Below are 16038 nucleotides of genomic sequence, written 5' to 3'. Positions count from 1 at the left end.
AAGAAAATCCGGACCTACAATATGACTTTGAAGCTCAAAATAGTGCTTTCATGTGTACCCTACATAAAAATGCAGAGAATGGGAATGCATAAATAAAAGGCAAATAGTTTGCTAGCTTTCACTTCATACTACATATTGGTATGAATGGTCTTGCTATTAGGCAGCTATTTTGGAAGAATAAGACTTTCCACACCCTTCAAGTTTATAGTCAGAACCACAACTGACACGGGAATGAGCCTTCAGCTAAAGATTTCAGTACATCATTCACATCATATTTAACTTGTTATAACAAACATTGCTCCTGCTTCCAAGTTGTGCAGTAAGAGCTGGACCAAATTCTGCAGGCGGTACATTCCCAGGAACTGGATAAACTATGAGCTCAAAGTTCAATCTGTAGAAGACTGAAGAAAATATAGTGGCATGTTGGTCTTGGGCATTTATAGGAAAAAAAACTGTTCAGAAATGATCCACTACAAAAAGCCTTCCTTAACTACAGAGCATCTCACAAATCTCACCATTTTGCATCAAAGGCATAATACAGGCTGCTGAGACTGAAATGAGTTATTTTCCAATGCAGGTATCATCATTGCAAAAGATTTACTGGAATCGCCTTCAGGATGTAAAATGCTTCAATTACATATAATTAAAATACAGCAAAATAGCAAAAGCGCACAGGGTGTACAACAATGAACATATTAGATATGTCCACTTTACATATTCACAATGTTAGCTTCCTGAATAAACCCTCACCACGAATTGGAAAGTCGTAGGGTCAAGTTTTCATTCTGAGATTTAAACACAAAGCAGGACAGAGAGGGGTACGTGAGAGACGTGCTTCTTTCAGAATATACATTAAACTAACTGTCCTGTCCACCTTCTCAGATGAACAGATCAGCTGGCAATTTTTGAAGAAGTGTAACAGAATTTTTGCCTCTATCCTGGTCAATATTTATCCCTCAACCAAAATCGCCAAAAAAAAATTGTCCAGTCATTACCACATTGCAGTCCATTGGGGTTTTCTGCATACAAATTGGCTGACATTTTTCATAGAATCCCTACAATGTGGAAGTAGGCCTCTTGATCCACTGAATCCACACCGACCCTCCAAAATGCATCCCACTCATTCCCCAACCCAATTCCTGTAACTTTGTGTTTTCTTGTAGCATCCACCTAGCCTGCATACCTCTGGACACGATGGGCAATTTAGCAAGGCCAATCCACCTAACCTACACATTTACTGACTGTGGGAGGAAACCGGAGCACCCAGAGGAAACCCACACACACAGAGGAGAATGTACAAACTCCGTACAGTCACCCAAGGGTGGAATCGAACCCGGGTCCCTGGCGCTGTGAGGCAGCAGTGCCAACCACTGAGTCGTGTCGCCTCGTAGCTATTGAGGCTCCATGTCGTCCCCTAACCACTGAGACACTATATCATCTCCCTAATCATTGAGCCAATATGTCACTCCCCCACCCCTCTAACTATTGAGATACCATGTCATTCCCTAACTACTGAGTCAATGTATAGTTCCCAACTATTGAGCCACTGTGTCATCCCATCCTACATTACAACAATGACTACTGTTCAAAACGAATATCATTTGCTTGTAAAGCATTTTGAAGGATTGTGAAGGATGCTATAAGAAATACCACATTTTCTAGGATCAAAATAAAGGAAAATGTTAAAAAAGCTGAATTAAAGATGCCATCAGGACACACAAAGCATTCGTAATAATATTAATGATTCAAATGCACAAATTGAGGCAAATAAATATGATTTAAATGCCATTGTGGAGGGTAGACTACAGGGTGACCAAGATTGATAACAGAATAGACAAGGATATTCTATACTTAGGAGGAACAGAAACTCCTAATAAGGGACGACAGCAGCACATTAGTAAGAGATGATCTTTGATTGAAGGATCAAGGTGGAAAATCCATTTGGGTGGAGCTAAGAAACAATCAGGGGCAGCAAAGGTAGTGCCTATATAACACCAACCCAGTACTAATTTTGGGCATGTTATACATCAGGAAATTAGAGGCACACAAAGCAGGTGCCATAGAGTATATTGGATGACTTCAATTTATATGTGGACTGGGTCAACCGAGTCAGCATTGAAGCTATGGAGGATGAATTCCTGAAGTGTGTTCAAGATGGGTTTCTAAAATGGTCGGTTAAAGGACCAAATAGGACTCAGTCTATTTCGGATTTGATGCGTAATGAGAATATGCTATTTGTTAGTGACCTTGCTGTAAATCGATGGATTTATTGTCATATGCACTGAAATTCAGTGAAAAGCTTTGTTTAGGAGCAATATAGGCAGATAATAGTAAGCAAACGATGTACAGATCAAAGAGACTTAGACAGGTTACACTGCACAGAATGCGTGCTAGGCAAGATCAACGTCAGTGTTATTTGAGGCTAAAGAATCTACTCATCAGTCTGATGACAGCTGGAAAGAAGCTGTTCCTAAAACTGCTCATGCATGTTCCAGGCTTCTGTATCTTCTGCCTGACAGAGCTTTGGGTATTATTGACAATTATAAGACAGAATTTGACATGAATTTTGAGTGTGATATGGTTACTTGAAACTAGAGTCACAGTTTCCTTTGCTCAGGTTTGAGGATATGACGGACCAGTTGGCGTGGGTCAATTGGGAAAATGCACTAAAAAATAAAATTAGTGGTGTGTAAGAGCTAGCCAATACTTGATGAAATACTCCATGATCTACAACATATATACATTCATTCAAGGCCCCAGCACTCAAAGAAAAGGTAAATCAACTGTGTTTAAGAAAATAAGTGAAGATTTGCATTAGACAAATGGAAGCCTGAAAAAGTAAACCTGAGGTTTGGAAGCTATTTAGAACCCGACGGAGAAGGCCCAAGAACTTCATAATGTGAAGGAAAGGAGAATATGAACACATTCCAGCAAGGAACAGAAAGGAAGACTGTAAAAGCTCCTGACAGTGTGTGGAAGGTAAAAGATTAGATTAGATTCCCTACAGTGTGGAAATAGGGCCTTCGGCCCAACAAGTCCACACCACCCCTTGAAGCATCCCACCCAGACCCACCCCCCTAAAACTCACACACCCCTGCACACTATGGGCAATTTAGCATGGCCAATCCAGCTAACCTGCACATATTTGGACTGTGGGAGGAAACTAGAGCACCCGGAGGAAACCCACACACACACAAATTGGGGAGAACGTGCAAACTCCACACAGACAGTCACCCAAGGCTGGAATCGAACCCGGGTCCCTGGCGCTGTGAGGCAGCAGTGCTAACCACTGAGCCACCGGGCCACTCATAAATGTGCACTCTATACAGGTGGGGCATGGAGAGTTTATAGTGGAGAACAGGGAGATGGCAGAGAACCTAAACAGTTATTTGTTATAAGAGATAACAAGGTGTAAAGCTGGATGAACACAGCAGGCCAAGCAGCAAAGGAACATGAGGGCTGGTGTTTCAGGCATAGACCCTTCTTCAGAAATTATTTGCTCAGAATTATCCTCAGAAATTATTTGCTATATGCCTTCACAGAAAAAGGTATAGAAAGTCTCCCAGAAATATTAGAAACAAAAGAACTTGTATAACTGAAGAGCTAAAAGAAATTAATATTAGTAAAATTAGCTAGATTGAAGGTTGATAAATTGCTTGAACCAGTTGAACATCATCCTGGAGTGTTGAAGGAAATAGAAATAGAAAATGTGAATGCATTGTATCTTTTTATAATTCTGAAGATTTAAGAGGTGACCTTATTGGGGTGTTCAAATTTATGAACAATTTTGACAGGGTGAAGGAGGATATTATGTTTCTACTAGTTGATATATCAGTAACTACAGGTCACAATTTCAAGATTGTCAGCAAGGTAGCAAGGAGTGAGATAATGAGAAAAGTCTTTACTCAGACAGTGGTTAATATTTGGGAGAGTGGTGGAGATGGATTCCATAAGAAGATTCAAACGGGAGATGGCTATTTCTTTGAAAGTAATTAATTTAGGAGGACAACAGAGACAAGGCTGGAGAACGGGATTAGGTGGGTAACTCTTTTAGGAGCCAGTACAGACACAATAGGTCAAATGGTCTCCTTCTGTTGTGTAAAATGCTATAATTTTCAAGGATAATAAAATGTGAGGCTGGATGAACACAGCAAGCCCAGCAGCATCTCAGGAGCACAAAAGCTGACGTTTTGACGAAACGTCAGCTTTCGTGCTCCTGAGATGCTGCTGGGCCTGCTGTGTTCATCCAGCCTCACATTTTATTATCTTGGATTCTCCAGCATCTGCAGTTCCCATTATCACTGATATAATTTTCAAGGATATTGCTTATAGACAAGGAGAGCCAGTAGATATAGTTTATTTGGATTTTCAGAAACTTTTTGACAAGGTCCCACACAGGACATTAACAAATAAAATTAGAGGGCTTGGAATTAGGGGAAATTTGCTAGTACAGATTGAGGATTGGTCAGTAGACAGAAAACTAGGGCTAGAAATAAACACATCATTCCCAGAATGGTAGGCTGTTACTAATGGATATTGTAAGGGTCAGTGCTAGATCCACAACTGTTCATAATCGATATAAATGATTTGGATGTGGAACCAATCGATTTATTTTGAAATTTACTGATAACACTGAACTAGGTCAGAACACAAACTGTGAGGAGGATGCAAAGAGGTTTCAGGAGGACTTAAACACACTAAGTAATAGGGCTAGAAAATGGTAGATGGAACGTAATACATAAAAGTGTGAATTTATTCACTTTGGTATAAGAAAGAAATGTATTACCTAAATTATTAAGGTTGGGAAGTGCAGGTGTCCAAAAGGATCTGGGTGATCTTGTCTAAAGAAGGATATACTTGCCAGAAAGTGAGTGCAATGGAGGTTCACCAGATTACTTCCTGAGATGACAGAATTATCTCTTGAGCAGATATGGAGGAAACTGGATTCCACACTGCATTCTCTAGAGTTTCAAAGATACCTGCAAACCTGCAAAATTCTTACAGGGTGCGACAGGGTGGATATAGATTGGATGCTTCCCCAGTTGGTAACTCTCGATCACAGGCTAAGGGTCAGACCATTTAGGTCTGAGATGAGGAGGAGTATTTTCACTCAGGGGTTGGTGAATTTTTAGAATTCTCTATTCTGAAAGGCTTCGAAAGCCCAATCACTGGGCATATTTAAGATAGAATAAATAGGTTTCTGTAGACTAATGACATTAAGTCATATAGAGATAGTGCAGGAAAATGGCACTAGTGAGGTAATCAGCCATAATCCTGAAGAGCAGGCTGGAGCAATGGCTGAATGGCCTACTCCTGTTCCTATTTTCTGGAAATACAAAAACTACACAAAAGTACAAATCTGTTATGATATTCAGATTACACATCAACTATGCTACACAACCTGGGCTTCTTCCATGTTCTTAACTTTCCCTTTTGCTTGTCTACAAGTAGTAATTCTCACCGTATGCATCTCAACTCATTATAGATGCTTCCTGTTGTGCTGTACTTACGTGAATTTTGCAAATGAAACCAGCTCTTTTAGATGGCTGAATCATAACAACACTTCCAATACAATAGATTTGCTGTTCTTTAAAGAGGTATAGACAAATAAAATCTTATTTGTGATACACTCTCACTCGACAACGGCAACAGCAGGAAGTCAAAATAATTACAATCATTTTAACCTCACAATCCTACAGCTGGAATTCCACATTATACATTATCTATTCAACTTTCTTTTTACTACTTTTATGAGCAGAGATTTCAAAAAGACCAATGACTGCATTCAGTTATAGCTCATTGTTCCACAATGCAATCACTGTGGGAGATCGCCCTGGATTTTAGTCACAAACACTGAATGCTTCCTCCCAACCCAACACCTTGAGAAAGTGTATTGGTGTTGGTCAAAAATGTAATATTGCCTATCTTGGCTATATCTGGCTTGTCTCTCAGCTTGACAATGAATAGTTACAGGACTAACCTCTTTTTTCCCTGTGTATTTCCTCAAGGAGACATTCTTGTTTTGTGATTTGCTCTATGAAAAGCTGGCTCTCTGATTCCTTGTCCTGTAGGAACTCCTTCAACTGCCCACGACACTGTCGGAGATGGTATCGTAGTTTGAGCTCTCGTCCTTCTCGTTCCTTCACTTCTTCACATAGCCACTGTAGCTTGGTCTAAAAAGCAATATTGTCAGTCAGATTCTGAAATACCATTTCTACCTAATTCTGATCAAAATTAGACAGAACTTTTGAAGAGGAAGAAATGGAATTTAGATCGTATCAATTAGTAATGACGTCAGAACACAACATCAGGTTACAGTCCAACAGATTTATTTGAAATCACCAGCTTTAGGAGCGCTGCTCCCGACGAGCAGCGCTCTTAAAGCTGGTGATTTCAAATAAACCTGTTGGACTGTAAACTGGTGTCGGGCGACTTCTGACTTTGTCCACCCCAGTCCAACACAGGCACCTCCACATTTTAGTAATAATGATCAGAGGTCCTTTGAGTTACACTAAAATTTGGATAATATACTATTTTCAGGGCTTATTATTAATTACAACTAACATTTAGTAAACCTATATTAATCACATTTTGAATAAGCTAGTTTACGTTTTGCCTGCTGAGAAAGACATAATTAACAGTTAAATTGATCAAGTTGATACCAAATTAAATCTGCAGAGACAGCTTGAAAACAATGCAAATGTGTCAGTACATGAGAAATGACTTATTGGTAAGAGTAAACTTAGCTGAAGTGCTCACAAACAGTGCCCCTGTCTTAAAGACTGACTCAAAGCCTCTTAAGGAATCATAGCACACGATCTTCCCTATCACATCATGAAAGCTGACAGCATCACAAATCACACATGGCCTTTTCATGTGAATAGTTTCCCAGCATATTGATTAATTAAGTAGAATCAATAATAGAACATTCAACGCAAGTTATGTTTATTTTTCCCCATTTTAACACGAGGCATCACTTAATGCTAATACTAGTGAGTTGTTTTTATATATCTATGAAAATGCTGAAAAAGCCAGTTAAACATATGTTCTGACACAAGGCAACTTCATGTAACATCGAGTGTTGGAATGAAGTGCTCTTATGATGCTGCTTGGCCTGCTGTGTTCATCCAGCTCCACATTTTGTTATCTTGGATTCTCCAGCATCGGCAGTTCCCAATATCGCTGAAGTGTTAGAATGAGCACTTGTTGTAACTGTCTACTTCAGTTACTTCAGTTACTTGTTAATGACATCAGCTATGAAAGGAGGGAGAGAAATCTCATGATCTAACTTCTATCCAAATGACAGTTAATACAAGCAATTTCCAAATATGGCACAAGAAATCCCAAAAGTAGGGACTAATACCATAGGTTTCAAGTCATTTAGGGCACAGTCAACATCATCACTCCTATGGTGAAAACTTTCCTGAGACGTGTTGATACCAAGACAATTCAACTGTACTCTTAGCAGCTAGAGTGTCCATGCCCTAAGACATCATGTTTGTGAAGTTTGCTGAACTTTTACTAAATAAGTTCTACGTTATTCCGTCATACTTGTCTGTCCTCTGTCTCATTTTTATTTTAAACTGTAGGTCGGTTTAACGGGACTCAATGATCCAAATTATGGGTTTGTAATTTAAAAGTTAAATTGGTTTAAAGGTATGGAAAACTCAAATTTTGATCAGATCCAAGTTCTTATAAGTGATTTTTTAAAAAAATCTTACAAAAGCACCCAGCAGTCTACCTTATTAGAGGCATCACTCTAGAGTGTAAAAATCCTCCTAACATCTGAACTTAGATTTCCAGAAGGCTAACAAATTTTGATCAACAATGTTTTGCACAAAAAACATTGTTCAGGACATAGAACATAGAACATTACAGCACAGTACAGGCCCTTCGGCCCTCGATGTTGTGCCGACCTGTCATACCGATCTCAAGCCCATCTAACCTACACTATTCCATGTACATCCATATGCTTATCCAATGACGACTTAAATGTACCTAAAGTTGGCGAATCTACAACCATTGCAGGCAAAGCGTTCCATACCCTTACTACTCTCTGAGTAAAGAAACTATCTCTGACATCTGTCCTATATCTTTCACCCCTCAATTTATAGCTATGCCCCCTCGTGCTCGCTGTCACCACCCTAGGAAAAAGGCTCTCCCTATTCACCCTATCTAACCTTCTGATTATTTTATATGTTTCAATTAAGTCACCTCTCACCCTTCTTCTCTCTAATGAAAACAGCCTCAAGTCCCTCAGCCTTTCCTCGTAAGACCCTCCCTCCATATCAGGCAACATCCTAGTAAATCTCCTCTGCACCCTTTCCAAAGCTTCCACATCCTTCTTATAATGTGGTGACCAGAACTGTACGCAATACTCCAAGTGCGGCCGCACCAGAGTTTTGTACAGCTTCACTATAACCTCTTGGTTCCGGAGCCCGATCCCTCTATTAATAAAAGCTAAAACACTGTATGCCTTCTTAACAGCCCTGTCAACCTGGGTGGCAACTTTCAAAGATCCGTGAACATGGATACCGAGATCTCTCTGCTCATCGACACTACCAAGAATCTTACCATTAGCCCAGTACTTTGCCTTCCAGTTACTCCTACCAAAGTGCATCACCTCATACTTGTCTGCATTAAACTCCACTTGCCACCTCTCAGCCCAGCTCTGCAGCTTATCTATGTCTCTCTGCAACCTACAGCATCCTTCGTCACTATCCACAACTCCACCGACCTTAGTGTCGTCTGCAAATTTACTGACCCATCCTTCTACACCCTCATCCAGGTCATTTATAAAAATGACAAACAGGAGTGGACCCAACACCGACCCTTGCAGTACACCACTAGTATCTGGTCTCCAGGATGAACATTTCCCTTCAACTGCCACCCTCTGTCTTCTTTCAGCAAGCCAATTTCCGATCCAAACTGCTATGTCTCCCACAATTCCATTCCTCCGCATTTTGTACAAGGAAAATATGATCTGAGCAAAGATGAATTGAAAATATTAAAGTGGTCACAATTTTTATCCAAAACTGTTATGTTCTTAAGGTCTGTAAAAATAAAAACTAGTACAGGAACGGGGAAAATTGTGTTGGTACTTTTAAAAGGTGTTAACCTGCAACCATCAGGATGGCCTGCTTCTCTGCTCTCTACCTGCCTTTCTGTTCCAAATTTAGCTGCAGTCATGCACACTGACCTTCACCGTTAAACAACAATGGCACTCCTTTAATTGTATTTATCAGTCAGGCATCTGTGCAAACACTATATCACAAGGGAAAATATGTCTGAGTCACTCTTCACTCATTTTACAGTCAAAAGAGGTCAAACTTTACCTAAAGGAACTGTGATATCTGCTCAACTTGATACGAGAGGGCACCTTCTTGGTGTATGACTATGCTATAATTTCAGAAAATTGTGAAAAAATTAGCCTACTGAATGACAGCGATGGTGAACTCCCCCCAGATCAGGAACAGTCCCATTATCAGCGGAAATGTGCTCCTGTTCTGAAAGAAAATTATCTGGCCTGAAACATTTCAACTTATTTGCTCTCATGTTTACATGCAGTCTGCTGTCAAAGAAAGTTTCCTGGCAAGCAACGGTGCATCATGTGAAGCTACTCTACTGATTCCCGGTGTTTTGTGATATTTTTAACCAAAGAGCGAAGCAATTTTTTTAATATCTTGAGCAAAAATATAACATAATGATATAAAGGAGATTTGAAAAGATTTTAATTTCAGACAAGTATGAAACCAAAGCTTTAAATATGCTTGCAGGTGAGCAGAAAGCTGGATAGTTTTATGGAGTGAGGAGTCATGAGGTTGACTCTCATTGGGTCTCTTCTTCCCAATACTGAATAGCCCTTTGACTGAGGATGCCCTCCCCCAACAAGCGGTTTGCTTTTTCGGCTTCCACATGATGAGTCCCTTGGCCACTACCATCAATGTGTGATGAAGTCCTGAAATGAGCATCAATCGTCCATTGAGATCCTGAATTGGTGGTAGGGCAGTAAAGACACCACAGGTCTACCTAGTCTGGACTTAATCAGGTCAGAACATGTACCAATCATCCAATGATATATTCAATTTTACAAACTTCAGGGCAAGGTTTTAATTTCCATGCCCAATGACTGATTTTCATTTCTTTACCCAAAATCCAGATCTAACATAAAACTGGAATTGGGTTTCATACTGAGAGATTAACACTGGACTTACCCAGAGTTACCCATCCTCACTTCATCACCAAAGCACACTCATTGGGGAATTAACGTTTTGAGCCATTGGATTAAATTTAACATGTTACCCTTTATACTGTGCATAAAACTATCAACACTTAAGTTCACCGTAATGGCTCACAAATAAAAACATAAATGCACTTTAAAACACAAACTTAAATACTTCTATTATGTGATAAACAAGCAGAAGCACACACTTATTAAAAAGCACATTGGAAATACATGATAATAAATCACAGATTATTTATTAACATGCGAACAAGGAGCAAGGATAGGCCACTCAGCCCTTCAAGCCTGCTCTGTCATTCAGTAGGTTCAAATTTTAACCTCATTTTAACCTATACTCCTGCAGATCCCTAATAATCCTTTGTGGTAATTGAGAATCTACTTTTGCATTCAAAATATTTAAATATTCATAGATAAGGTGAATAATAATAGTCTTTTCATGATGGTGCGGGAGTTCAAAACTAGAGGACATATTTTTAAAATGATAGGGAAAACATTTAAAAAGGACATCAGGGGCAATGTTTGCACACAGATGGCAGTTTATATGTGGAATGAACTGCCTGAGCTGGTAGTGGACATAGATACAGTTACAACATTTAAAAAGACATTTGGACAGGTATGAGTAGGAAGGGTTCAGAGGGATGTAGGCCAAATGTAGGCAAATGGGACTAGTTTGGTTTGAGAAACTTAGTCAGCATGGACGAGTTAGATCAAAGTGTCTGTTTCCAACCTGTCGGAGTCTATGATACTGACCTTTGAGGAAGGCAATTCGAAAGACTCTGAACACTCAGAAAAGGTTTCCTCATCTCTGATTTTAAAGGGCAACCCCTTATTTGTAAACTAAGACTCCTAGTTCTAGCTTCTCCCACGCGAGGAAACATTCTTTCAACATCAACCCAGCTAAGTCACCTCAAGGGACTTCCAACTCTTCTCAACTCCAGAGGATACAGTCGTAGCCTGTATAGCCTTCTCCCATAAGGCAATCTGCTCATTCCAGGACTAAGGTTTGAACAATTTTCCAAACTATGAACTGTTTTCTTTGTCAGTTTAAGACAACGCAACTACTATTTATTTTGATACAGTACATTTAGCATAAAAATACATTCTGAAGAATTTCAGAAAAATGTGCAAGGAGAAGGGACATGAAGGAAGTAGTATAAAATTAGGAGAGCTGATTTAAGCTTAGGCAAATGGATGGGTTTAGTTGAGATATCTAACCACAAAGAGAGCAGCAGAGAGGTTTACAGGAAACCCAAACAGCCAAGTGGCTCTATACTGCCAGCAATGATGGGACAACAATAGGGAAGAATATGCAGAAATTGACTCAGGTGAACAGATCACACATGGCAGGATACAATATTACACAGACCAAGCAGTGCATGATGACTGGGAGCTATAGAAGGCAACATGAATTTCAAATGAGTCATGCTGAGATATCATAAACCAGTCTTGGTCAGCAAGCATGTTGGTTATAGGTAAGTACATGCAAGGGGGCAATGTGTGCAGCAGTGTTGCTCAGAACAAATTGGAGGGTGGAGAATAGGAGATCAGGAGATCTAAGAAACCAATGTTTAGTTGATCAGCCCAACATAGCAGATGAAAGCTTGGTATCTCAACATCATGGGGCAGAGGTAGAAGCAAGCAGAGCTGTTTGGGTTTTACAGTTCAGGTAACAGGATTAAACTGGAAACTTAGACTCAGATCAAGTGTGTAGCTGCAGGAAGGAAATATCAAGTCAAAATAATAAGTGTAGGTCACTTAATACATTGAAGTGCAAACAAAGAGCAACAACACATTATAAATCTAGGTATTTTCCAAAGTTGCACACCTAGCTTCACTGTGATAATGAGGGTATAAACGAATTGTGCAAGAAAGAGCATTAAAAAACACTTGTAACAAATAATATGTGATCATATTTTATTCCAAGGAGAACGGAAAATTTACACATTTAGAAAAATAACATTATAAACAGTTTAAAACTTATGAATTATAGAATTTGTATGTAATCTCATTTGAAACAACATATTAAAAGGTGGAAAGCTGCGATGTAATTCAGTGGGTGTTAGCTCACTCTCTGTAGGCTTGAGAAGTGGCACCTCAATTGTCACTGCAAGGACTAATTGGTTCATCAAAACTGCACATACATCAGAAATCTGCGACTCTTTGATCCAATATTTATTTTTCTCTACATTCTGATTTGAGGCTAAGTTCTTGTGAGTTTCCAATTGGAAGTGGCTGGGGGTTGGCATCTTTGAACTCTGGTTAATATTTAGCTCTCATTTATACTGGGCCTGTGAGACATATTTCAATTTTATGGTCTGGCTAAAACCAGACTGTATAAAGTACTGGTCAAGACCAGTCTCCTGTGTTATCAGCAGATCCCAACACTGCCACTGATAGCTTGTTACTGCCCATGAGAGGGTACAGGAAGAGCAAATAACATGATATCAGGTACCACAAATTCTAGGCATGAGATGAAGGAAAAACGGTTTGTTTTCTCGAGAGAAGTGACAATTTAGAGATGACATTAATTGACATTTGAAGATGAAGGAGGGGACTGGGTGAGGTAAATTAATCAAGCTGGCAAAAGCTGTACCATATGAGAAGACACCCAGTTGCAAAAAAGAAGCTAAGTCAGGCAAAATGATTTCTCTCTGCGGGATAAGTGTCAAAGAAATTAGGGCAAAAGATCATTGAAGCTGACTGCAAAGTTGGGCCATCAAGAGGCAAAATACAGCATTTCTGGACAGGAATGAATGTAGTGACACTACAGATTGGTGACAGGTACAAGGCCTTTTTTTGGCTCTAAAACTTCTTGCTTTAGTGAGCAGTAGAGTGTGCTGCTCCCTACATGGATTCATTTTGGGATCTTCCTCAGCCGTCTGACTTTCCTCTTGATATGCATGAGTTTTCTCTCCCTGCAAGGGATCATGAGGTGTGCTTCAAGACTTCTTTGTCTACAGAAAGACGAAATATGTTTTTTAACTAGCGTGGGATTATATCAATCGAAGTAAAACACAGTATCAAAATTCTCACAACATTTTAATAGTAATGAGCATCAGCTTCATGCATGCCCCCAAATGATTTACTAATTTAGTTCAAAAGTGCTTGCAGTTAAATTATTACCAAGCACATTATATAAGATGCATTAATAATTGCTGAGGCATCTATTTCTAACACAATAAGAACATGGTATGAATTAAATACTCACCAGAAGCAGTACAGCCAGTTTCTCCTCAGGATGGAACGTTTCCTTTCTTAAAAAAAGACTTGTTTGTTTATTTACTCAAGGATTCTCCTTCCCTTGAGAAGATGGTGGTGTGCTGTCTTCTTGAACTGCTTCAATCGTATGACATAGATATATCTCTAGTGCTATTAGCAAGGGAGTTACAGGGTTTTGACCAGCAGACGTTAAGGAATGGTGACATAGCTCCACATAAGATGCACGACTTGGAAGGAAGTTTACAAGATGGTGGTCTGCCACGTATCTGCTCCCTTGTCACTAAACATAGTAGCAGTTGCAGGTTGGAAGATGATGACGGAGGACCTTAGGTGAGTTAGAAACATAGAATCTCTACAAGTGGGGAAGCAAGCCATTCAGCCCATCAAGTATACACAAATCCTCCAAAAAGCATCCCAACAGAACCAACCCTACTCCATCCCAATGACCCTGCATTTCCTTTGGCTATTCCACCCAGCCCGCAAATGCCAGGACACTACGGGCAATTTAGCATGGCCAATCCACCTAACCTACCTATCTTTGGACAGTGGGAGCTAACCCACACAGGCACAGGGAGAATGTGCAAACTCTACACAGCCCGAGGGTCTCTGGAGCTGTGAGGCAGCAGTGCTGATCACTGAGTGAGCGTGCTGCCCCTAAGTTGCTGCGGTGAATCTAGTAAATGGTATACACTGCTGCCAGAAAGTGCCAGTGGTAAAAGGCTTAAATATTGAAAATGGTTGATGGGGTACTAATCACGCAAACAGATTTGTCCTGGATGGTGTTGATTGTCTTGAGTGTTGTTGGAGCTATATCCATAGAGACAAATGGAGAGCATTCCCTCACACTCCTAACTTATTTCGTGTAGATGGTGGACAGATATTGGGATGAAAGAAGCTGAGTTACTCCTCACTGCAGAATGCCTCATCTCTGGCCTGCTCTTTTGATGCAGTACTTATACGGCTAGTCCAGCTCAATTTCTGGTCATTGGTAACCTGTAGAATGTTGACTTCGGGCCCCAAAGTATCTATATGCTTTCAACATCATTTTATTTACACAATTGTTCTTGTTTTGCCAAAGATCATTATGTGGACTATCGCAGATGATCAATGGATTTCTAACAGTCCAAAGGAATACATCCAATCTTTGACATTTGAAATTTTTAATGAACAAAAAAGTAATAATTTTCCAGCATACTACAATACAGAATTTATGCTTCACCTTAAGTAATGTGTCAGGTCCATTTCACTTGTTTATTTTGCAGGGAGTAAGGAAAAAATAATTTGTGCACATTGGAATGGTTTACTTTTAAGGTGCAACACGAGCATATTTGAACAAGAGACATCTGACGAGGGTCATTCTTTTCCTGCTGAAAGAATTCCTAATCTCACCATGCTAAGAGATACAGAAAGTGCAAATCCTCTTTAAAAAAAACTAATAATCACAAAACCTGCATAATACAACATTTACAACGAGAATGGAAGCCTGACTGTATTCTCCAGCTGCGGAAGCAATGCTATGTTCAGACTGGTATTCTATCTTCCAGAATTGTTTTCAGGCATCCTGGAGCTTTAAAACTGCATGAGCTTCACCCCACTGCACAGGTCGTCTGTTAACATATTTAAAATTAACTTTCACACGCAAGTTTAAATTTAGGATTTGGCCTTGGAGTTCATTACAATTTATTTAAATGAGCCATGTTCTAAGATTAGTTGTTTACTCTTTTATGAAGCGCTGTAAAGGAAAACTGAAGTATTCTAAATATTACCCTTTAATAACAGGTATGTCAGGGTAAAGACAAAGCTATTTACAAGCCTGGGCCTTTCTACTTATCTTGAAATCTGATAGAACTGACAGTACAGATTCCGGCCCTTTGGCCTTTTGGCCACTGCCTGTGCTCTAAACGGGCTTCACCTACTCTCTATCTTGTAACTCTATCTGCACATTCCTCCACTCCTACCTTCTTCATGATAATTATGCAGTTGGTCCCCTTTGGTGTCGTATTCAGACCATTGGTTTTCATATTATAAATGAACAGGACTTGCTGTAAGGAGTAACATTTCAAAGATCATAGATGATACAAAACTTAATAACTTCATAAAAACCGAGCAGGATTCCAACATTCGTCAAGAGAACATAGAGGGATGGCTGAAATGGACAGGCACACAGCTGATGTAATTTTTATGGAGAAAAATGAAGTAACACACATTGAAATGAACAACATAGTAGGAAAATATAAACTAAATGGTACACTGCAAGAAAGGGTACGAGACCAGAAAAGAATTCACAAATCTGTGAAGAGAGCGAGATATGTTGTTAAGGCATTTTGAAAAAAGATAATGGAATACACTGCTTAGTAAATAGGTGAATAAGGATAAGAACAGGGGCATTATGTTAAATCTTTATAAACCAATGGTTAGGACACAACTGGAGTATTGTGTGTAATTATGGGCACCAGACTTTAGAACGTGAAGACTTTGGTGAGGGTACAGAGAAGGCTTACCAGAATGTTACAGGGATTTCAGTCATGTGAAGAGGATGGAGCAGCTAGAATTTTTAATCAATGGACCAAACAAAC

The 16038-nt window shown here is 39.6% G+C and overlaps 1 protein-coding gene across 1 annotated transcript in view; it reads right to left on the bottom strand.

Moving 5' to 3' along the window:
* The window catches only part of LOC125455519 (centrosomal protein of 128 kDa), a 475711-nt gene that overhangs the window by 260512 nt on the left and 199161 nt on the right, over window positions 1-16038 (bottom strand). Inside the window, exon 17 of the mRNA XM_059648981.1 lies at window positions 5981-6173. Within this exon, the coding sequence (XP_059504964.1) occupies window positions 5981-6173 (193 nt within the window). The remainder of the gene's footprint in view (window positions 1-5980; window positions 6174-16038) is intronic.

The sequence above is a fragment of the Stegostoma tigrinum genome, chromosome 10, assembly GCF_030684315.1.
Source record: "Stegostoma tigrinum isolate sSteTig4 chromosome 10, sSteTig4.hap1, whole genome shotgun sequence".
NCBI lineage: Eukaryota > Metazoa > Chordata > Chondrichthyes > Orectolobiformes > Stegostomatidae > Stegostoma > Stegostoma tigrinum.
The sequence above is the reverse complement of the archived record's forward strand: the minus strand, read 5'-3'. Positions and strand labels throughout refer to the sequence as shown.